We start from the raw sequence: 23071 nt of genomic DNA, 5'->3' as shown, positions 1-23071 counted from the left end.
GCTGAAACTCTCCAACTCTTTTGCCACTGTTCTCCCGCCTAGGTGATCACATGCTAAGAAACTTCCCAGTCGAAAACTAAAAGTCATAACCTCGTTAAAGTTGAAGGAAGTCAATGTCCGCTGGATCACTGGCCTTCCCCGGGAGGCTGTTGCTTTCACCTGATTTCCAATAAGACACAGAGTAAGATAGTCATATAGGTGTAAAGTCTTGGGTTTAACATACAATCTACATGCGTTATATAAGATCTGTGGGTCCATAGAGAGTGTGAAGAAGGAGATTTGATCTCGCTGTCTGGCTGCATGAGTACATATTTCCAATAGCTAGACACAGTCGACAAAAGGATGACTCTCTCTCTCTCGCTCTAGGGTTACCGATGCAATAAAAAGAAAGGCACTGGACAGGAAAAAAACCTAAAGGCCAGATACGTTAAAGTTAAGATCAGTGCACATGTTCCTGCATGTGCCGGCAACGCGGGATAGTGACGTGGAACACGCACACGTCTTTGTAGCTCATGTAATCGGGTTAACAATGTTCTGACTCTCATCATAACAGGCCTTTCATACGCTCTCCAATTTCCCCCAGGTCTCTCGGCTTGGATTGAAATAAACCTGAAGTCTTTCTTCAAAATGAATGGCAAGAAAATTGCCTCCTGACCCTTGATCGCCGATCTGAGGATCGAATTAGACGTTTGGTTATTAGTGAAAGATGCCGCAGTCATTGTGGTCTTCCGTCGGTTATCATTATAGTGCAGTTCCGAGAAAAACAACATAGATTGCCGGATGTACGTGTGCGAAATGGAAACGAACTTTTATGAAGTGCCCGCTTTAGATTTAGATCGTCCTAGGATGGCCTAGCGCCTTCCACTAAACGTGTGTTCGTCTTGCACACGGTAGGACGTAGAAAAAAGTTTTTTTTAATGAAATTCGTTGAGCGTCAAAAGTTTGGTCGCCACCAGTGGTATGGTGTGTTGGCGCCTCAATAGACAATGCTATGTATTCCCCCCAGCGCCTGTAGTTGCGTCCAGAAGCTTTAAACAGTATGGCAAAGTGTAACCTGTAATCTGTGACGACACAGAAGCTCGGGTTTGAACCAGCTCAATCTTACGTGTCTGTAGTACTGCAATTAGACCTGGATGCAAAACCCCGCAGGCTTATTCGAGAATAGGCCGCTCAATTGTCAGCGTTCCTGATAACGCTGCTCGAGCCGTTTGGTCTAATTACTTCTCGAGAGATTCACGATGCGATCTGACGTTTTCCCCTCGGGAGACCGTCTGCACATGACAGGGAGCAGACATTTATGATTGCTGTCCCGCTGAGATACCAATAATTGGAAACGAACTTATGAAAGTATGATCAGAAATGCCATCTAGGGCCAGAGGGACTGGAACATACGTTGTATTAGTAATTAGTTTTATTCTATACCACTATTTTGTTATAAAAAAAAGATTTCCGCGCCACTTGGTCAAGTTGGTGGAGCATATGGCGGCGCCCATCTTCGCTTCGCAGCCCTTGGGCCACACAACTTTGTGCAAGTCTCTACAACAACGGGGCTAGTCCGCTGGTAGTGATGTGTGTGTGTGTTTAACTTCCATTCTCTGTCCCAAATGCTGAGTGCTAAGAGGAGAAAGCAGTATGTACCATTTTGAAAGTCTTTTGTATGACACGGCCGGGGATGGAACTCACAACCTACCGTGTGCAACGTGAACACTCTGCCCATTAGGTCATTGCACCGGTCTCAATTTTGTGTACAATTGTCGTGCAATAAAGTGCTTCGTCTTCTATATTTATTCTTTGACGTTTGTTATATTACAATAGAAATTCTTGGTCGTCAGTTGTTCGTCTGTTTTGCTCCCCTGGTCTAGTGCCAATCTCTTCCAGACCTCCCGTCGAATCAAACAAACTTGTAGAAATCTGATGTGATATGAAGTGTTCTCCCGGGATACCACTCTATTGCAGTGATCATGATAGACTCGACAGCCTGCCCCTGAGCTGCATACATATCAGAGCTCGGGGTGTCGTGAGAGACACGCTGCCGGTATTAGTTGCACTAGTAACTGGTACAGAATACAAAATAAATCAAACAACTGGGTAAATCCCCTATAGTATCAGACGTTTCAAATAGCAATCACTTTCTTTCATCACTGTGACTGAGAATGAACCTAAAGATTCTATCTTTCTTCAGTGCCTTTTGATGAATCTTCAGTAAACCATACCATATTCAGATGCAAGTGTACTGTAATCTTCAGACCCATTCGCAGTCTCTGATGAAAGATAGCGGATGGTATCTGCAACGTCTGACTCTTTAGAGAATGCATCCAGCTGAATCATATTGAATTACGTCATGCTCTACCTGGATGTCGGACGAAATTCTCATCACAACGTCGATCAAGCACCCAACAGAATCAGTGATGATTCTATTATATCTACAAGAAAACAACATCTGTACAGATTACAACTGAGATACCATGCTGGCCAAGGGTTAAAAGGTGTCTAGTTTATCTATCTATTTATTTAAATTCTAAACATCTAGGTGGCCCCCTCAGCCGTATGCTGATTTCCAAGGGGGGCAGAAACACATGATATTAAACAAATGGGAAACACAGGGATAATAGTTATTGTTGACAGTTGACTTTGCCACTAATTACTTATATAAACACAAACCATCCACCAGGCAGGCTGATCGCCCGGAGTCCTGTGTATGCACACTGCGTTCTGGGACAGTCCTTACAGTTGATGGATTTTTAAGTAGCAGGGTAATATATAAGAATCCGTACTGTGGGAAATGAGGGAAATGTTGTTCCGTGCGGGAAGTCTTGCCGCCCACGCGCTGTCACAAATGACGTTCCTCGATTCAAGGGGTCGCATCCGTAGAGATTCTCGAAACAGAGAGTTAATGTCTGCGAAAACCCGAAGCGACACGGCGAGCAAGCTTCTCCAGACCATTTCCAAGCCCTCTCCAGACCATGTTCAAGTCTTCTCCAGACCATGTTCAAACCTTCTCCAGACCATTTCCAAGCATTCCCCAGACCTTATCCAAGTATTCCCCAGACCATATCCAAGTGTTCCAAACCTTTTTCCAAGCGACATTCCCAACAGTTTGGCTGGCTGACAAAAGGAAAACCTGACAAAATAGAAAGCCCGATAAAACAACTCACAAAAGATGTCAAAAACAGACCGGAGACGAGCCTCTGCTTGGAGATTACACCTGGAGTCTGTCCCCTGCTACACCACGCTTTCCCCTACAGGCTGCGACCGAGGAGTGACAAAACATTAGACATATCGCTCTACGAATTTCATAGACAAAGAACGAAACTTTTCAAGTTTTGTATGTTCTGTTGTATATTAAAGCATTTCTTATCGTATTATATCCCAATGATAAAATCAAGGGACACACAAATCCATTTTTGGTCGCTCAGCCATTGCCGTCTTGTGGAAAGTGGGCCTTGATAGAATATATAGAGCACTAGATCACCATAACTACCCATTCTGTGAATAGAGAGCGTCAATTATAGGCACGATAAAAGGACCCGATAATGCCCCATGTCATGCCCAATCGTTCTGCGACAGTATAGTTAGTCAGAGGAAACACTCAGCGTGCAAAGCTAGACTGTGCTAGGCAGACAGTTAATCTCCAAGTCGATCTAACGTTACATGTGGCAAGGCAGTGTCCACCGGCCCAAACAACATATAGATACTGTCTTGGATACCACCGGTAGATATGTTTGGAGATTACAGGCAGTGTCTTATTTGTCACTCAGTGGACCCAAAATTTCATGTTGTTTTTAACATACTCCTCAGTAGGACCTGCTTAAATGTCACTTGTTTTATCAACATTAAATACTTGGGAATTAACACCTACTAACATAATTCCACCAGGGTACATAATTCTGCCACCCTGAAAAGATACATCCAAACAGATCTCCAACCCAACGTCCCCAGTATAATGCACTCCTTTATATTTCAACTGTGCATACCTGGGAGGTGATGCATTAGAGATCTCTCAAACCCACTGTTTTTCAAACTGGCGGATTTATGTAACCCGGCAGAATCATATCAATGGAGGTTACAGACAGTGTCTTATTTGTCACTCAGCGGACCAGGAATTTTGACACACTTCACAGCAGGACCATCTTTAATGACACTAACGTAGGCGCCACAAACGATTCATCATAAGACACCCCGCAGGCGTCTAGCTAGAAAGTAACAGGAATATTCAAAATGTATCTTTTATTCTTTTTGACCTCTTTTCTACTAGACGACGATTGCTGAGCGACAAAAATTGGATATGTGTGACTCTTGATTTAATACTATAGATGTTATTTTTGCACGATGTTTAAGTATGATCTAAAAGACAACAAAGCTTACAAAGCGTTTTAAAGAATCAATCTTAATCTATGAAATTCGTTGAGCGATTTGTGAAATTTTTGGCCGCTCAGCGGTCGCAGCCTCCAGAAGAAAGGGGGTGGCAAAACGTCTCCAAACCTGGCGCCTCCAGCTCGTTTTGTATCGCCACATGAAATTCATGATTAGTCAAGAAGACATTTTGGCGTAAGAAAACGAGTTCGTTTCAGCGCCGGAAAACCGTTTTCATGCAGGCTGGGTTCAAAGCGCGCGATGGATAAGTCAAAGTACCTATCGACCGGTAGTTTCACAAGAACGCTTTTCCTGGAGCCAAGTGCGTGAGTGTGTGTGCGTGTGAGTTTGTGTGTGTGTGTGTGTGTATGTGTGTGTGTGTGTGTGTGTGTGTGTGTGTGTGTGTGTGTGTGTGTGTGACGGTGTGAGTTTGTGTGTATGTGTGTGTATGCGTTTGTGTGTATATGTGTGTGTGTGTGTGTGTGTGTGTGTGTGTGTGTGTGTGTGTGTGTGTGTGTGTGTGTGTGTGTGTGAGTAACGTTGTTGTTGTGTGTGTATGTGTCTGAGTCTGAGTATCGCACTACATATTAGTGTTTGACCTATGCCACGTATCACAATGAGTAGGACAATGATTGTCAACTTATGTACGATGTCCTTACAGGTGCACTTTTTGTGCCATTTTACCTACACCGATAAAGAAGCATCCTAGACCACCCCTGAAGCACTGACGTGCACACATTCTGTACTTGTCGAATGATTTCTTAACTAGAAAGCCGAAGATATCACATTGTGCACGAGCAGAGATATTAATTCAGAGCTGAACGACTTGTACTGCTTCTTGTAACGTCGTCGTCTTTGAATGCAGGGTTATCGAAGCTTTTCAGACACTGTTCTGAATACGTTAGTCTGTCAAGTTTGTATTCCTTGCGGTATTACTGATGTTGCATCTAACATAAATCCCTAAATACCCCGTTCTGAAAAATCCCGGATATATGGTACCCTGCGGATTTAGGTGAAGTAGTGCTACCAACCGCAAAGTCAGTAGATTTACGAGGTTTTGCTCCGTTGACGCAACTAGCGACAATAACACGTCTGCTCCTAAACAGACTGACGACTTTTATAGAAACATCTGACTACTTTATTACTTAGTTGTCGCTGAGTTTATAGACGCCGGCTTAACAGATGTGAGGGGAAGACGGGAATCACGACAGAGCTACAGTAAAAACGTAGGCTTCATGTTGTTGAATTGTTGTTTGGGATGTTCTGAATGACTTGCGTCCCTTCTTACCACCAAAAAAAACTCAACGTTGACCCCAGTGCTTTGCTTTTATTTCCTGATATTGAAAATGTAGACTAAACGTCAATCAATGCGCTTTAACGTTAATCTTGATTGAGTCCTCTCATTAGCTTGAGAGTTCATTTGCGCTAGTAGACATCGTTCTGATGCTGGTAGACATCGTTCTGATTTTCAGCACACAATTTGATGGCGCGTGCTTGATATTACAATTAAGACCTGGTCCAGGGTCCTCCTGAGTCTCGTTGTAATTTCCTTCCCTTTGTCCGTCCCCTCCTCTTCAACTTCAAGGCTTGTTTGTCACAATTTCCTCCTTCATCTGCGAAATTCTACCCTGAAATTACCTCCGGCGACCTTTCATGATGCGACTCCTTTGAGCCCGGCGTAATTGCCTCACGGCGTACTGACGTCACAAGCCCATAATACCATCTGTGACTTGTCCACGTAAGGCCGCGGCAAATAAATTCTATGGATATGTGACCTCTTCTGTTGTTTACATTGTAGTGCCTAGTAGCACATAGGTCAGCAAGTTTCCTTACTGTTTCTGTAGCAGGGTATAGTTTTACAGGGAGGGGTTGCCAGCCCTTTCTCTTTAAGGTCACTTCTACGACTACACTCATGGCTACCTTATGATATAGTATCACTTCAAGCACAATCAAGGCTACCACAGGACATATTTTCCCATATTTGGTATTTTCTTGTCATGTAACGTTATACGTATATTATCTCCGGATGGGAACAAAATTATTGTTTTCTTTTTTATAAAAGACTATTCTTCTTTTAATTACCAAAAACCCACAAATTATAGAAAAAGTGGGACATTACGTCTTCCATTGCTTACAAAAGAGAGCTGTCAAATCCTTCACTTGTTATGGACAATTACGTTTGTATAATCTAGTTTAGCCGCTCTTATACCTATTTTGTACCCTGTACTTTTATGTATGTTGTTTGCAATTATCCTTCGGGCAGGAATTTACAATAAACTTATCATATCAGGCGAAAATGAATGCGCACGCTGATGTGATCCATGAAATTTACCTACCGTGGCCTAACATCCTTCACGTTTCGTTTCCAGCTCCGTACGCTCGCTCTCAGCCGAACGCCCAACCAAACCTCGCCGGGAGATTCTTCACCGTCGTCTGAAGAGGAGAGAAAACGACCGAGAGATCGTGATACATCTATCTGTGCAGCACAGCTCGGAGTGCGGGTGTGAGTGGGAAGATGTACACAAGCCCCGAGACCGAGGAGAGGGACCTGGCGGTGGGAGAGACGCACGAGAAAATCGCCGTGCCGCCGGGAGACGAGGAGGCGGGCGCCAACAGGACCGAGCCCGAGGGCAGCGATGAGGACGAGCCGTGCTGCGGAGCGACCGACAAGAAAAGGAGGAAAGGTAAGAAGTGCTTTTGAAAAAGGCTGGCATTTTGTTCAGTGTGCAAAGGAAAAATTGAGATTGATAAGGAAGATGATGGTGCGATAATGCAATCTAAGAAGGCCCAGGCTAGTGGCAGGATTAAAAAGGCCGACAAGAAAAGAAGGAAAAGTAAGAAGTGGTGCATGTCGGCCAGTGTGCTAAGGAAATTGAGATTGTTAATCCTTTTGGTGTAAAGTAAAGAAGGCGAAATGCGAAAATGCAATCTAAGAAGGCCCAGGCTATTGACAGTATTGAAAAGGCCTACAAGAAAGGGAGGAAAGGTAACAAGTGCTTTTGAAAACAGCTGGCATGTCGGCCAGATTGTATTAAGGAAATTTCGATTGTTAAACCTTTTGGTCTAAAGTAAGGAAGATGTACATGTGATAATACAATCTATGAAGGCCCAGAATTGAAATTGCCGACAAAAAAAGAGGAAAGGTAAAAAGCATAACAAAATGTATTTGTTTGTTTGTTTGCACAACAATGAAGAAACGAGGAAATATGATAAACAAAAAAACACGTACAAAAGGAGAGAAGGACCCTAGAGACTTATACTACGCCCTCCTCCTTCGTACTTATCTAAAATTGATTAGTTGTAATTAACACTATTCCCTAAAGTAGAATGAAATAATACATAATGTAGTGCATAAAAGGTGTGCTTATTCATGTATACTACTTGATTATCTGTTGTACTTTCTGTGCTATGATATATATTTTATCAAAATTCTCTGCAGTGCCCGGTTTACACAAGGGACCCTGTAGTTTAATCTACTGTCGTCATTCTCTATAACTGCTGTTGACCGTCAAAACGTGACTTTGAATAATACCCTCAGCACAAATGTAATCTTGGGCAGATTAACAACATCCGTATGCTGAACACGAGGCACGGTTGGAAGAGGCGAAGCACTTGTTGACTGTGTTCAGCGCTGGAAGACCGATGTCATTACTTGTTGAACACTTGTTGACATGTCTTGTTGAATATCATACCGTTATTTGTTCACTGAAAGGGCTCCATATCTTTGAGAAAAAGTATTGCATCCTTATATTTCTATTTATCTGGAATGTCGCGGAGATTTTTTTTTCATTTGGACGTAACAAACACACCTTGAAAAAATGATTTTTACCGCGTTGTCATTTCATAAAAAGTGGTAAGCTACTATTCCAGTGGATCCTATCCATCTTGAATCGTTTGACAAGCATTTTTTCATCAATTAGTAATTCACGACTGTGTTCATCGATTTTGCTCTTCAAGCGGACTACCGATGCGGCAGACACGCTACCATGCGATTGTATTTGGCATTACAGATACTCAAGCTTCTTTTCCATACAATAACAATCTGCTATCAATATTTCTTATGCTATACTATCATCTCCTGTTGCTACGTAGGGATCAAGAAGCTGGTGACCGTGTATGAAGGCAGCTTTCTCCAAGCAGAGGAGGAACTTAAGACAGTCGGTAAGAAATCATGCTAAATATTTCACCTTATTACAGCAAACATTTCTTTTTTATGAAAGTCAATGCCTGATATCTTCTTGTCGTATGTACATACATTCAATCTGTACATACCAAAGTTAGTCTTTTGTCCATTTCTAAGCTATTTGAAATGAAAACTATCTTTTATGTAGATTGTGGAACCAACTGACGAATTTTGCACATTTTCTACCAGGTGTGTGTATGGTTTCGCTACTGGTGTTTGTGGTCCCTTCAGTCATCGTGGTCATTGCAGGTAAGTGCAAAAAAAACTAACTTCATCTGAAAAGGAACCATTGGTCTTTATATTTTCAGTCCCTCAACATATGTAGATTTACAAATAATTGATTGAATAATTACTCAAAGCCACACACAAGGTTTTACTGTGATTGCACAAGACTAGATCTAATTCTTTATTTCGAAAACAGACAACAGTTACCACCGTAAACATTTAGCCCTACAACAGCAACAGTGCTGTCCTTGGTGCTGAATGCCTTCTTTTGATACCCATTCGACATGTGCGCCATCTTGCGACTGAATTTAAAAGGGCAGGCATCATTTCTGTCACGTCAATACCTGTCGACAGACCTTAGCTTAAGAACTACAAGATAAGATTTTTCCAGCAGCCTCTTTTCCAATTGAATTGGCCCAATGTGCTTGCCTAATATGAGCGAGCCTTCGCGAAGCCGCATTGCAATACTAGCTGCTTAAAAATGCATCATGCTTCACCTCAATTGAGTATGACAAAGGAGATAGACGTTATAAACTCAATACAAAAGTTCAGAAACGTAATTTCGGTCGATAACATCCCCGTTTGTATCTAATCAATTTCTTTACATTATGTACCATTGAAAGGCGTATTTATTTCTCTTTCTAATGTTGATCCGTTTGTTGTGATTGCACATTTACGAGTAGAGCTCCAGAGCTGTTTAGGTGAGTTGGTTGTGAGAAGAAGTTCCTAAATTTCCCTCTGACCTTTTTTGTTATCTCCTTTCCCTCCTGTAGGCTCGTCGCACCTGCACGAGTGCGCGGACAGACCCATGGTTCCCCTGCTGCTCATCTCCGGCGGCGCCATCGGCCTGCTGAAGGGGCTGTTCGGCATCTGCTGCGAGACCCGCGCACCCGCCGTCAAGCCGGGGGGAGAGGCGTCTTGCCCCTCCATCCGCTGTATGGCGAAGGTGTGTAATGTAGCCCATACTAAATTTCCTGCCTGAGGGGTGATTGCAATTTCCGGTGCCGTTGGCTTCTGACGTGGTGTCTTGTTAGCCTCCGCCAGGCCTTTCTTGGGGTAATGGATGGTAGAAATCGGGAAAAGAGGTTGCCCAGAGAGTCAGTCCACGGGAAAGTCAACACCCCCCTCCTGTCTATTGGTTATAGACAGAATATGCCTCGAAAGCTCCCCAAAAGTAGCGGACTTTTTCGTTGTGTTTAAAGATTAGATATTCGTCCAAATAATGTTAGTTTAACTGTTTCTGATTTCCATTCTCATTAGCTGCTGTCGTGGTGCCTGGTGCTGTGGGTGGCCACCTGCAGCGTCATCATCTACTTCGACATCGACACGTGCAAGGCGGACCTGTACAACGTGCTGCTGTGGACCGTGCTGGCCTGCTACGTGGGCGCCGTCGTCCTGCTCATCTGCCAGGTACGGGTACACCCCTATGTCCCGACACCCTATGTTCCGACACACACCTATGTTCCGACACACCCCTATGTTCCGACAGCGCCTAACTCTAACTGTAGTATGTTCTTCTGTTCTTCGCATATTGTTTTTGTTCATGTTAATGTGAAAATGCAATAAAAAAGTAAAGCAAAAAAAAAACTCTAACTGTAACCCTAACCCTAACACAGGGGTGTCGAAACGTAGGGGCCTCGATACGTAGGGGGTGTCTGAACATACATTTCAGAACGAGTCCCTGACAGGTACTGCACAGTCTAGCTTGTATATGCCAGACTGTTTCCATGACCTAGCCAGGCCAGCTCCACGGCGCCAGAGCCAACATGCCTCAGAGAAAATCTTGCCACAAGCCCCGTAACCTGATACGGGGTCTTAAGCCCCTCTCTCACTGGACCCGCGGCACGCTGGCGGCGTTACTGCGGCCGATCGAATTGACAAATAACTCAACGAATTTCATCGACAAAAAACGAATCTTTTTAAGCTTTGTGAGTTTTGTTATCTTTTGGGTCATACTTGTACGTTTTGAATGATATTCCCATTAAAGTCAAGGGTAACAAAAATCCATTTTAGGACGCAGCGACACCGCCAGCTTGCCGCGGCTCCATTATTCATCCGGCTTTACTCTTATATTTCACTCAGAGGACTTGCATGAAATTTCATCGGTGGCATGTTGGTATGTTGGCCCCGGTAGGCCCTGGAAACAGTCTGACATCCAGGTTAGATACAGTCTGCGTCTACGAAACGCCATGTCGAATCAGTGGAGTATACTTTTCACAGTTTATGGTACTTGGACAACTATTCTATTACGTTCTTCATTCTTCTCTTTTCTTCCTGTCACTTTGCCTCTCTCTTCAAGCTACCTCCGGTCAGTTTCTATCTCATTTTTCCTCGTTCACTCCCAGTCATTATTGGACGTTTGTTACGTAAGTCAAGCGCTGATCTGATTTGAAAAAAAATGGGCCCACTCTCTTCAACAATCCACAGTCCAATTCCCTTTACCGACCCCCCTTCCCAATACCCCTTCGCAACCCCCCTTCCCAACCCCCCTTCGTAACCCCCTTTTCCAATGCCCACTTCCCAATGCCCTCCCCATGCCTCCTCCCAACAACTCTTTGCAATGCCCTTGACCTCTGACCTAATTAACATCCCCTCAGTGCTGCTCCAGTGAGAAAGAGGAAACCAAGCAGATCCAGAATGACGTCACCACCCTGACTAACACCACCGTGCAGGAGAGGATCGAGATGGTCTTCGGCTAGTTGGTCACCATAGCGACGGACGCTGGTCACCATGGTGACGTTGATGGTAACCATATGGACGGGAGATAGAAGGCGGTATCACTACTTCGGTGAATATGATATGAGAGAAAAAAATATAGATCGTTCATATCGGATACGGTATCATTTCTCGCCAGATTTCAGTTGCCTAACGATCAAGTATAATCTCTCACTATTTGTTGTTATTATTGTATCGTTGTACAGCGAAATGACTTCTGTATAAAGCTTCACATTCTCGCGGGATCAGTTTTACTTAAAACTCTGTAGCTGTGAGTAAATTAACTCCGTGTTTCTAGAATGTATGCAGTATTCGCTCCGCCACTGACGAAAGACAGCGGATGCTATCTGACACGTCTGACCGTTTTCCAAACTTATCCAGTTGGTTGAGTAACTTTTGTATTGAGTATTCACTCCGTCCTGTAATTTACATGGAAAGTAACTTTGAGTTGTCCAATTTGCACCCTTTTCTATCTCGCGTGAGTCATATTATACTACAATATAGATCTGTTTGAAAGTGAAAGAGCGGGAACAGATGATGGAAGGGAACATGTTTTGGTAAGGCCAAGGGTTAAAATATTCTAACTTAAGAGCTAAGTAGGTTTGTATTTTTACAATGTCAAAAGATCGTCGGTGACTTTGGAGGGTCTGTTGGTGAAATGCAAGGATGATGATGTAGGCTGCACTTTACAGACTTGTCGCTAAGCGGCGCTTTCATAAGAGTAATCAGACAGGCATATGTCTTTTTACAACTTACAGATTATATAGTCTTGTATTGGTATTTGTAACATCACGTCGGTAAACTCTGATCGAGTTTAATGTTACGTTCATCAAAACGTGTAAACCAATGGTTGTAGTTGTGGTATGTACCTGTTTATGACATATACTACCGACCCTTCGATTACGAGTAGTTCATTTGTTCAATGAGTTCTTTCCCAACAGTACCAAACCTTTTGACACCGACATTTGCAGTAAACGAGTAGTCAGAATGCTGGCATTCTGCGTCGGACATTAAAAAAGTTATCAAGCAATTTCTAGCAGAATATGACATATGAACGTGCAACAAAAGTATTGAAGTTTATCGCTTCCCATCGACCGAATTTAAAAGAATTCAATGAGTCGTTAAAAAATCGTACAGCATAATTCTGGTCAGCGTCAATATTTCTATTTTGAAACGAGGTATTGTGCAAAGAAAAATATAAAAAATGACGGCTTTGATGAAGACAGTCAAACTGTTATTCTACTCAATTCCTTTTCACCCCCGTGTCGATATGGTAAATTAGATATATGAATATAGATTTTATATACATGTCAGGGTAGAGATGCAACAAATGTATTAGGGTGATCTCCAACTTAATAAAATCTCAATTGAATCCATTGATAAAGTTAGATCGAAGTTGAAAACCTATGATTGTCTTTAAGCGAATCTTACAGACTACGATCGGGATTTCTACCGGCAGAATCGACGATTCTACCAGACTGCAATCTCTACCCTTACACACATTATATATACACACGCTGTACACAGATATATATATGTATATGAATGTATCGAAATCTGTTTCTGGTCTGGTGTAAAGTTTGATGTACACTTGATAAACTATCGTTTCGTACTACCTGTCACTGGTTGTCCCGTCTCTTTCAATCTGTCTCTTACATGAATGAAGTTAACACCCTCTTTACACAAGAGGCTGCGACCGCTGATCTGAGGGACCAAAGATTTCACAGATCGCCTCAACGAATTTTATAGATAAGAACGACCAGTTGAGCTGTCGGGACGTCCCTAGGTAGAACATTACATAATACCAAATAAAAAAGAGTACCTGGATAAATTCAATAAATATCAGGACCATGGATAAATTCTATCTTTCATCAGTGAAGATCTTTCAAAGATTATTATATTGCGGATGGCATCTGAAAAGTCTGACTCTTAAGCATTTATCCAGAGTTCTGATTTATTTTGTATCACGTAACATTGTTAGACTTGTTCAGGCATATCAGAACAGCCGCAAATGTGGCCCTTATTAGAAAAACTAAGATAGCCTGCAAAACAAAGGCTAGATTGTTCGTGGCGGGAAACCACAGAGAAGTTCTGATATGTTATCTTGTTTCTACCTTGTTCTGGACTGACCTGTAGGCGGGACATACAAGGCTTAAGCTTCGGGCTTAACGAGCAACAGGTGGCTGGCGGCGGCACACGCCCCCACGTCTCTGTCTGTACTGTTAACGTGACGTGTTAATCTACGGTCAGCTGTCAGGAATGATATCTAAGCAGATGTAGAAAGTCAAAATCGTAACGTTTCTCAGCTACCGATGTAACACACCAACTTCGCAGGCACGCGGCGCGACAGCAGCTGGTTATATTACACAGAACGACCTGTAACACTTAACCTTTGCAAATCTAACTCAAAGCGTTCTTTTAAAGCTATCTAGTGAGGATGCCCTTACTGCTTGGTGATGATAAATCCCACTCTACGATATAGTTCTAGGAAAACACGATTTTTGGTAAACATCAATCCCAGGTTGATAACTCAGGTACTTGAATGCATTACTATCTCTTGTGGCGAGTCTCTGAACTGGTATTAGATATTTAGTAGTCGGATTATGTCTCTACAGCTGCTTGGAGATTAGTTAGAAAGGGAAAACGTCAAATATTCTCGGACTCCCTTCAACTGACAGGGATGATAAAGTGCGCTATCGAGATCGCCCTTAGACAACTTGGCTGTGTACCATCTTACCTAGTTACCACTGGCTCTCTCTTTTCTATTGCTTATCTGGAGAGCCAGTGATAACTGCCAAGGATGATACCCAGGCTATTACACAACTGGTTCAGCATCCAAAATAGAACAGCAGGCTACCAAACCGTCATCCTCTGTTCATCCAAGGTAAGATCTTACAATCTCCTCAACATTAAGAAGTCAAATCACGTTTTCCTACGTCTGACCCTGAGCCTTTAATCAATGAAGACCTTTGTTGTACATAAATGCTGACGCGGCGATATTTCACAGGATAGAGTGACCAAGTCACCGCATCAGATGGTGGCGATAATCTGTGAACACGAGAGACGTGTGGGATTTATTTAAGGGTTGACCTCAGGTCACCCCACCACCAGTCTAGACTACCGCACGGTGCAGCGGGCTACTTGTTCCTGTCCTGTTACGTCTCAATTTGTGACAAGGAGGCGGGAAAACAGGTGCAGAGATTGTTCGTGGCGGGAAACACCCTCTTTACCTTGGGGCGTAACCTTTTTCTCGGGTTTGAGCTTGCCTGGTATCCAAACCAGGTCTCATTTGCACTCTACTATTTGCGAAAAGGACGAAAGAGACTCAGCATCTACAATAGGTTTTCGGATTCCAGGCTAGGACGGGTCCACGCAATACTTACAATATGCAGTATTGGGTATCTTTTCTTTCTGACGCTCTTTCGTGAGCTACATATTTACATGTATATGACTGTATAAACAGCAATCTCTACGAATTATAGTTTATGCATTCCAATTTGAACCCACAGACATATCAGTCGACCTTAATCCTTTGTTTCAGAGGGGTAGGAGGATTGAATACGAGAGCATTTTTTCACAATGGCATATGGAAGGAAAAAAATGCCCCTCCCCCTCATGTTGAAAGAGCTCCAAGAGCTATTTCGTAAGTTACACAGCGCCAATGAATACAGTCAGCAATGTAAAGACAACAACAGAAAAACTGCAACACAGAAACAACTTTGACATGATAGAGGTGATTGAATATATTTCTGATTTTACAGTACTTCTGTTCAGATAGCACAGTTTCATTCCTTGAGGTATTTGTTTTTGCATAGCAAATTTCTCAGCTGCCAAATTACCTAACTCATGAATCACAGCTTTTTGAATTATCATCAGTCTTTCATAGTTCCAAACGTCTTCAGCCTCACACTCATATAACGTTAGTCTCAGAATGATCTCTTTTGAAGATTGGTTTGTCCTAAATTTCTCGTTTGTCAACTCTAACAGTTTTGATAATTTTGACACTTAAAGGTGCAACAATTGCTGAGGAGCCCGTATATACTCTCCCGATCCAGAGGACAATACACTCAAACCTGTACAAGTGATCACCTCTACATAAAGACCACCTGGCCAATGTGACCACTTTTTTGTGATCCCTTTCATAATTTTCCCATTGGCAAATAGAGCATTTAGAATCTTGTCTAGAGCAACCACCTGTCCACAAAGACATGATTTGATCAGTTCCCGAGTGGTCTTGTTGGGCAGGTTTGACTGCAGTATACTTTTCAACACTTTTGTTGAAATCAGTGTCTGACACAAAAATATCCCACTGTGAGATAACATTGTGAAAGAGCCAAAGGCACTTTTACATTTGCATAGATTCCCTGCTAAACAAATGTTCCTTAAACAGTTAAAGTGGATTGTCCCCAGCAATTGTCACACCTGTACTTTCTGAAGATCACGACATCAGTACACATTCAACTCCTAACATCATAACTTTGAACATTTCTAGAAAACAATCAACAAGAATCTCTGAACACCTAACAAGCAACTTAATGTAGCAACAATATCAAGGCTGACGCAAGTATTATGAATACATTCCTCAACAAGATCTTAAATACAAATATTAGCCAGTATGTATTTTAAGTGTCAGTCTACAAAGACTTTCCAATCATCATGCTTGTTTTATGAAATCATAGCTTGAATAGACAAGGTGGATTGCCAGAGGTAGGGGGTGTGACAGTAAGATCATCCAATTGACGAAATAACGGTTTGCATGAAAACATTGTAGAAAATGATTTTGTATCAAAATGTTCACTTTTTGGTCTATGATATTAGATATGCCAAAATAGCTAATCAAAGGATAATGTTACATTTTTCAATTAAAACTTCTCAGTAACAATATGCAAAACAGAGCTATCAACAAACCTATCTGCTAACTCTACTAGCATTTCCCAATACTTAAGCAGAACTCTTTTAAAGTTACAGCTAAGTTCCACAGCCAAGCGTACTTGGTTTTGACATTCAAGTGCTATCCTGTAAGTTTCCCCAACAATCCTTCATTGCCCCACCCACAGAAAAATGTACTAGCACCTAGAGATGTTCCAACATGCAGCCTTACATCACATCTTCCTCTGTCAACCAGGAATCTCCAAACATGATTTTGTCCATTTTAAGGCCACCAGTAACCATGTATTACCGACATAGCTGCATACACGTCGGCTTCAATGCAACACAAACTCAATACCTCAGTTTTTCTATGTCCCCCTCTCTTGCAGAGCAGTCACTCTATGCTCTAGGAAAAAAGTCTAACACACAGAAGCAAACAAGTTCATAAACAAACTGTAAGGTACTTGGAGCAACAGGTGCTCTCAATTAAAAAGAATGCAGAAGGCAGGTATGGGAGTAAAAGTGAAGACTTTTGTGACTACCCTCCATAATTCACCTTTACCTGTTCTAAATTACAATGGAAATCAGTCAAAAAAAGTCACTTTGAATCCTTGATAAATGCAATGGTTGAGAAAAGACTACTGGAAACAGAAGGAACGGACAGAACCAACTTCAATATCACTCTGGGTCAAGACAAACTCATTACACTTAGACAGGTGCACAGATGTGCAGGTTTTCTTCTGACTCCTACTTGTCTGGCAGTGCTCTAGCTAGTTTGTCTAAAAGCTGTTATAACGTCACAATGTGACTCTTGTTAAAAGAGTAATGTAAGGACAAATGTTTAAAAGTGGGAAGTGACTTATATAAGATCAACACCTAAAAAGCATAGCGAAATGGTCAACTGAAATTTGTTATTGAGTTTCCAGCCGATGAACTACTCTTGAAGCTTTTTGATGTCAGAATGAAGACATGTTATGGGTATGTGTATGTGCATACCACAGAATAACAGCTGATTGTGTGACATAATATTTGTTGCATTGTGTCACAGAGTGTATTCAAAATAAAGGCCCTGAGGGGTAGCACATTTGCTGCTTCTTGTCTTGCTATGCAACCACTGATCAGTAACTTAGATTTAAGTGTTGTACCAGAAATCACTTTATGGACTGGCCAAACTTTGCTTTGACTGTATCCACCTTTGGCATGTTGCTTTGTTTGATTAAAAAATGAGTTCTGGCATTTAAGATGGAAACCGGATTGTAAGTGATCGTAAAACAGTATAACTTTTGTTTTTATCGGCTACTCTACCTTCTCGAACCTAGCTGCATCAGAACATACTCTGCTGCATACTGCTTTGCGTCGTCTGGATTGGGGGCTAGTTTATTTGGTGTGAAGGGGGTGTTAGGGCCAGGAGAGCCAGAGCTGTAGCCTGGGACGTTAACTTTGTACAAGAACAGCTGTCTGAAGTTCTGCCCGGAGGTGTGGGTAGAATGGAGGGTGTACTGGGGGTTTCCCCACTGGTTTTTCCGGCACAGCTCTTCCAGCACCTGTACAGCCGACTTACTAGGGCTTCCTGGTGGTGGGATGTACGGGGCATTAAAGCTGGGCGGTGGCCTGGGTGTGTAGAACCCCCTGCCCATCCCTTGCCTACCACCCCCTCCCCTCATCCCCCCAGCCCCTCGACCCCTTCCCCCCATGGGTGGCATGCCGCCGAGGCCACCCATCATCGGGCCCCCTAAAGGGTCGAACATGGGTGGGAGGAACGGCCCGGGAATCATGAAGTTCTGATCGTTCATAGCCTGTCGAGCCAGCCGTGTGTTCCTGTCCACTGGCTTTGCAAAGGTCACTTCCAGTTTGGCACCTTCGAGGAGATTGCCGTTCATGGCTGTCATGGCTGCGACAGCATCCTCTCTTGTCTTGTAATGGACGAACGCGTAGTCCCGAATCTTCTTCACCCTCGTTACCGTCTCCTCTTCTTCTCCCACTTCGAAGGCTTGCTTGATCGCATCCTCCGTCGTGGTAACCATCAGGTTACGGACGTACAGCACCTTGACCTTCCTCATGACCTCTTCGTCCACCTCTGGTTCTGGCTCAGCCCAATCAACGGCGATCTGATGCCCCCACAGCTGGATTCGACCGGGGATGAGCTTCCTGCGCGCCATGGCGGCAGCCCGGTGGCTCTCGTACTCGACGAACGCAAATCCACGATTCTTAGTCTTGTCGGTGACCATTGGGTACACGATTACGTTCTCCACCCCCTCCGTGATCTTTGCCATCTCTTCTAGGATGTCCTCCCTTGTTTTGTTCTTGGGGATTCCGCCGACGAAGAGACGACAGTTGTCCACGCTCTGGATGACTCCGATGAAGCGCCCCTTCCGGATCTCGTAGTTGTTGAGCTGTCGGACGGCGTTCTTGGCGTCCTCCTTGTTTGTGAACATGACGAACGCGTAGCCTCGGTTTGAACCACTAAAGTCCATCATCAGCCGCAGCTCGAAGATCCGCCCGATCTTCTCGAACACCGGGACCAGCTCGTCTTCGTACAAGTCTCGCGGGAGCTTGCCGACAAAGACTTCGCAGCCGCGGAGCGGGGCGGGTCCGTCCCATCCGGGCGGGGGGCGGCCGTAGATGCGCTGCCCGTTCTCCTGGAGGAGGGTGTAGCCAGTGCGCTGGATGAGGGCTCGCAGGGCGGTCTCCTTCGGCGCTCCTTCGATGGTCTTGATTGCAGGGGGCGGGGGCTGTGCTGCAGACATGATGATGTCTGGGGATCAAGGTTGATTCTGATCTGGTTGGGAAAGAGAAGGAATATGTCGCCATTAGCCACTAATCAATGGTCAACTGATCAATGGACATAGCTGACTGACAGCTAACAATAGTAACATTTATGAGGTCACACCAAACACCTGACCTCAACCCACCTGAAAATAAAGGGTCTGATAAGCATGATGTATGTTGATAAGTCATTACATAGCACAAGATTATGATAATCAATTCATAATCATAAAATACTTTTTTCTGAACTGTCAACAAACCTCAGTCTTGCCTGCCGCTTTAATTTCCCAATATGCAATCTTTTAGACCAGTCGAGCTGGGTTGAGATATTTAGTGGTAGCCTGCATTAAGTGTACCAATCTGGTAGCATATATGTTACCTCCCCACCTTTGCACTAACGAATTCTGTATAACAAAGTCAGCCCCACCTTTCCCTAGGCTACTGAGGGGCTAAGAGTAATCTCGAAGCAGATATTGGGGTGGGAGACCTATCATTTTCTGACTCCTGTGCTGACAGGGGTGGGTAGCTGCCAGGTAGTCAGAAAATGATAGCCTCTTCCCAACATCTGCTTGGAGATTAGCTCTGAAGTCAAGCCATCCTTCACATAACTTACCTTTGAAATACCTCAAAACATTCAAGGTGCCATATAAATTCAAAGCGGTATACGACAAGTTCTAAAATTCTAGCTAAAGATTGTAGTGATCAGAATGTTGCCACATCAGCACGTAACAATAGATGATGGAAGGTGCAGGTTAGTGTGGATTTCAGGAAAAACTGCTACTGCTACAGCGCCGCATGTGTTTGAAGCGGCGTATCAAAGAAGTACAAGTGCTGACTGTCATGGTTGCCATTTAAATGACTCTTAAAGCCGTGGCATGCTCTGTTGAATCAAGCGTACACGTGTCGGATTAGTTTTTCACACTTCTTGAACCTGAAACGACAATTTGTGCGACAGAGAAGCTTGTAGAACATAACGAGAATCCCTTTGATGACTACCGACAAAGTATATGTTCCTCAAGACTCTATATCGCATATCCTGGTTGGTAAATGTAATTAGTCTATATAATGTCCTTGGTCCGACTTAAAATGACGCAATTTTGCGACGGCGCATAGGCTAACATAGCCCACAACAATTGTCACTATCGGAGGACGGGGTTTGTAAATAGAGCTAGAGAAACTTTAGCTACATTAAGTAGCAATGCGCCATCCAGTTCGAATCGTGATGAAGTGCCACATATGCGACTGTGCGAGCAATTTTCTCAGCGCCGGTTAGGCGCCGGGCGCACTCTGACCAAATTCTCCTTTGGCCAAAGTCCAGTTATTCTGTTTTTCAGCTACAGGTACTCCATTGCGCAGCGCCACAAATAAAATATGCGTCCAAAGCAAACAGCTCGACACGAGATTGCAGCTTTTACAGTATGGATACTGACAACACAGATCCCTATTAGATATCCCGTGTCCCATCGAGCGTTGGTGTTGACACAACCTGACAGCAAATTTCACGGTTTTGACAGAGAACAGAGACGGTAAAGCATGCTCGACACACCGGCTCATTGGCACCCAATGCCCCGCGAATGGGCGGGAACGGTTCAAAATCACTCGTCAGCGCTTGTCCCTATCTTTACACACACTTTGCGTCAGTATCTAAAACTAAATAAGAAACCCATATGTCCTAAAGAACGCAAAAAGGCATTGTACGTAGAGATTTGCTACAGTCTCGCTTTTAAGTGTAGACTATGTAGGGTAAAAACGTGTTGAAAACCTACCGTTGCAAGGTGGCGACCTCTTAAAACGAATGATCTTGTTGATTGTGAACTTTGCTCGGCGAAGCAACGAGAACTGGTGGTGAACTGAGGCTGACCCCACGCGTGCCTCGGCGTCGCCGGCGCAGGGGACCGTTCAGAAAAGGGGGGGTTGTGTTTTTTACAGCCACTTCAGGTCATACAAACTTGCATATCGGAGCAAATATTTCACTGAACACATAGATGTATACTAGAAATAGATTACTTAAATGTCGAATGGTTGCAAGTGATGGAAATATGAGGAGAAAATGAAGTATTTTGTAAAAGCAAACCCCCTTCAAATTAGAATAGTCCAAATGTTCACGTTCAGACTTTCTGGAGCCAAAACGCGAAAAAACGGCATTTTCCCACAGTAGTTCTGAGACGGGGCGACCAGTGACAGACAGAGGGAGGTGTGTCCTTCTTCGGAAAGTTCTTGAAAGTCAGAAACTTCAAAGGAAAGGCGCTACCACCTGTCGGAGTCACACGGCCGCCTCGCAAGGCCAGATAAAAACCAAACAAACTCCACCTGCTAAGATTGCTATCTATCGAGAGGTCTTTTATAAAGTAGACGCGACAAGGCCTTTAACATTTCTCCCTATAAAATGCGGATTGGAAAGGTAAAACAGGTCAAAATTCTCGGCTTATGTGCTTCAAGAATCACCGACCAAAATACCCACTCTGACAGAAATCTTAAACCATTCAAATGTGAGCGGTGAAATGCATGGTGTTCGGAGTTTTAAAACCATCAATACAATCTAAGGCTACAGGAAAAGCATAGAAAAATATTAATTGTGATTTCTTTGATTTTCAGACTCAAAGCACGTATCTAAGAACTAGAGTTCCGCGACCTTTACAGCCGACCTTTTCTGAAGGTTTCTCATAGCCGACCTTTTCTGAAGGTTTCTCATTGATTATGCAAATGATGTCCTACTTTGCATAATTTACATCAGTTAATGATCTTCTCTACCGAAATGAAACACTATTGTCCAAAGTACAATGTCTTATCTTTGCAAGGCCATTGTATAAGATATTAGCAAAGAAGATTATTGTGGCATTTTCTCGTTGATTAAAAATCAAGATTATGCAAATAGGTTTGGAAATCCATTAATCTTTCTCTGCTATCTCTTGCACAACTGAGGTCATGTGAAACAAGAGTTCTGAAAAGGACTTTTAGTGTTAAGAAAATAACAAGACAATTAAGAAGAAATGTGGAATTCCCAATTTCTTTTCCAAGGAAGATTCATTTAGAGACAGGCACTGAGCTCAGAACTATTTGCTGTGGTGTCTTCCTGAATAAATAGTGCTGTACTAGCCTGAGAGCCATCCTAGTTAGTTTACTGAGGCTCTCATACTCCCCACCCCCCTACCAAACAGACTGTTGGGGGAGTTGGTAAGGCTGGTGCTGTAGCTGAGTGGGACCACAGGGTGATGCCACGTTAGAATGGAAATGAAATCAGGCTGTAGAAAGCTTGGATGGTTCATCTTTCGATAGCAAAGAAACTCATTGATGGATGTCAAACCTAGAGATGAAGTGCAGTAGTTCTCTAAGGATCTCTACGGAATGAAAAATGGTAACAAAATATACACTTACTCCAGTACAACTGGCTTTAACATTATGCAGCTTTGTATAATAGTAGTTAAGAAACGTCCTGCAGAATGAACAAGTACATCAAAAACACAGACACACTTTTAAGCATAACAGGGCAGATTTAATGACTTTGTGCATACACACATCACTAGTCTACTTTCAGGTAAGTATCAAGCATCTACTGAAATTTAAACTATTTACAAGGGATCCAACCTTCCAAATTCATACCAACATTCTTGATAATCACACCAGTACAACAATTGATGTTGTATGACATTTTCTGAGAGCACTGGTCCACAGCGCTGACTCGCAACACAGTTGGCTACAGGATGTTTTAAACTTTGCCACACACGAATTAACCAACCAATCAAGTGCTGAAATTTCATGGGGTGCAGTCATGATTGGCTAAAAATTCTGTGCATAGTTCTCAAGCACCAGATTTTAAGCCTTCTCTTCTCTCCGAAATGGCAGAATGTTTTTGGTACTAAGTGCCAGGATTTGGTCTGAAGAATTGCTAAAAACAAAGCATGATGGGTTATAGAAGCCATTGGTTTGTGGTCATGTGATCTGTTTGACCAATCACACACA

At 43.2% G+C, this 23071-nt stretch overlaps 1 protein-coding gene and 1 pseudogene across 2 annotated transcripts in view; one reads left to right on the top strand and one right to left on the bottom strand.

Annotated features, from left to right (window-relative positions):
- LOC136436319 (uncharacterized) overlaps window positions 1–13098 on the top strand; it is a 39606-nt gene extending 26508 nt beyond the window's left edge. For both annotated transcript variants that reach the window (XM_066430181.1, XM_066430182.1), the window contains exons 2-7: window positions 6723–7037; window positions 8446–8514; window positions 8726–8785; window positions 9535–9707; window positions 10022–10171; window positions 11359–13098. In XM_066430181.1, the coding sequence (XP_066286278.1) occupies window positions 6869–7037; window positions 8446–8514; window positions 8726–8785; window positions 9535–9707; window positions 10022–10171; window positions 11359–11460 (723 nt within the window). In that variant the 5' untranslated portion in view covers window positions 6723–6868 and the 3' untranslated portion in view covers window positions 11461–13098. The remainder of the gene's footprint in view (window positions 1–6722; window positions 7038–8445; window positions 8515–8725; window positions 8786–9534; window positions 9708–10021; window positions 10172–11358) is intronic.
- Window positions 13099–15194: 2096 nt separating this feature from the next.
- On the bottom strand, window positions 15195–21020 carry LOC136436318 (APOBEC1 complementation factor pseudogene; annotated as a pseudogene).
- Window positions 21021–23071: the final 2051 nt, after the last annotated feature.

The sequence above is a fragment of the Branchiostoma lanceolatum genome, chromosome 6 (assembly GCF_035083965.1).
Source record: "Branchiostoma lanceolatum isolate klBraLanc5 chromosome 6, klBraLanc5.hap2, whole genome shotgun sequence".
Classification (NCBI taxonomy): Eukaryota; Metazoa; Chordata; class Leptocardii; order Amphioxiformes; family Branchiostomatidae; genus Branchiostoma; species Branchiostoma lanceolatum.
Note: the sequence above shows the minus strand (reverse complement) of the source record. Positions and strands in the feature narration are given on the sequence as shown.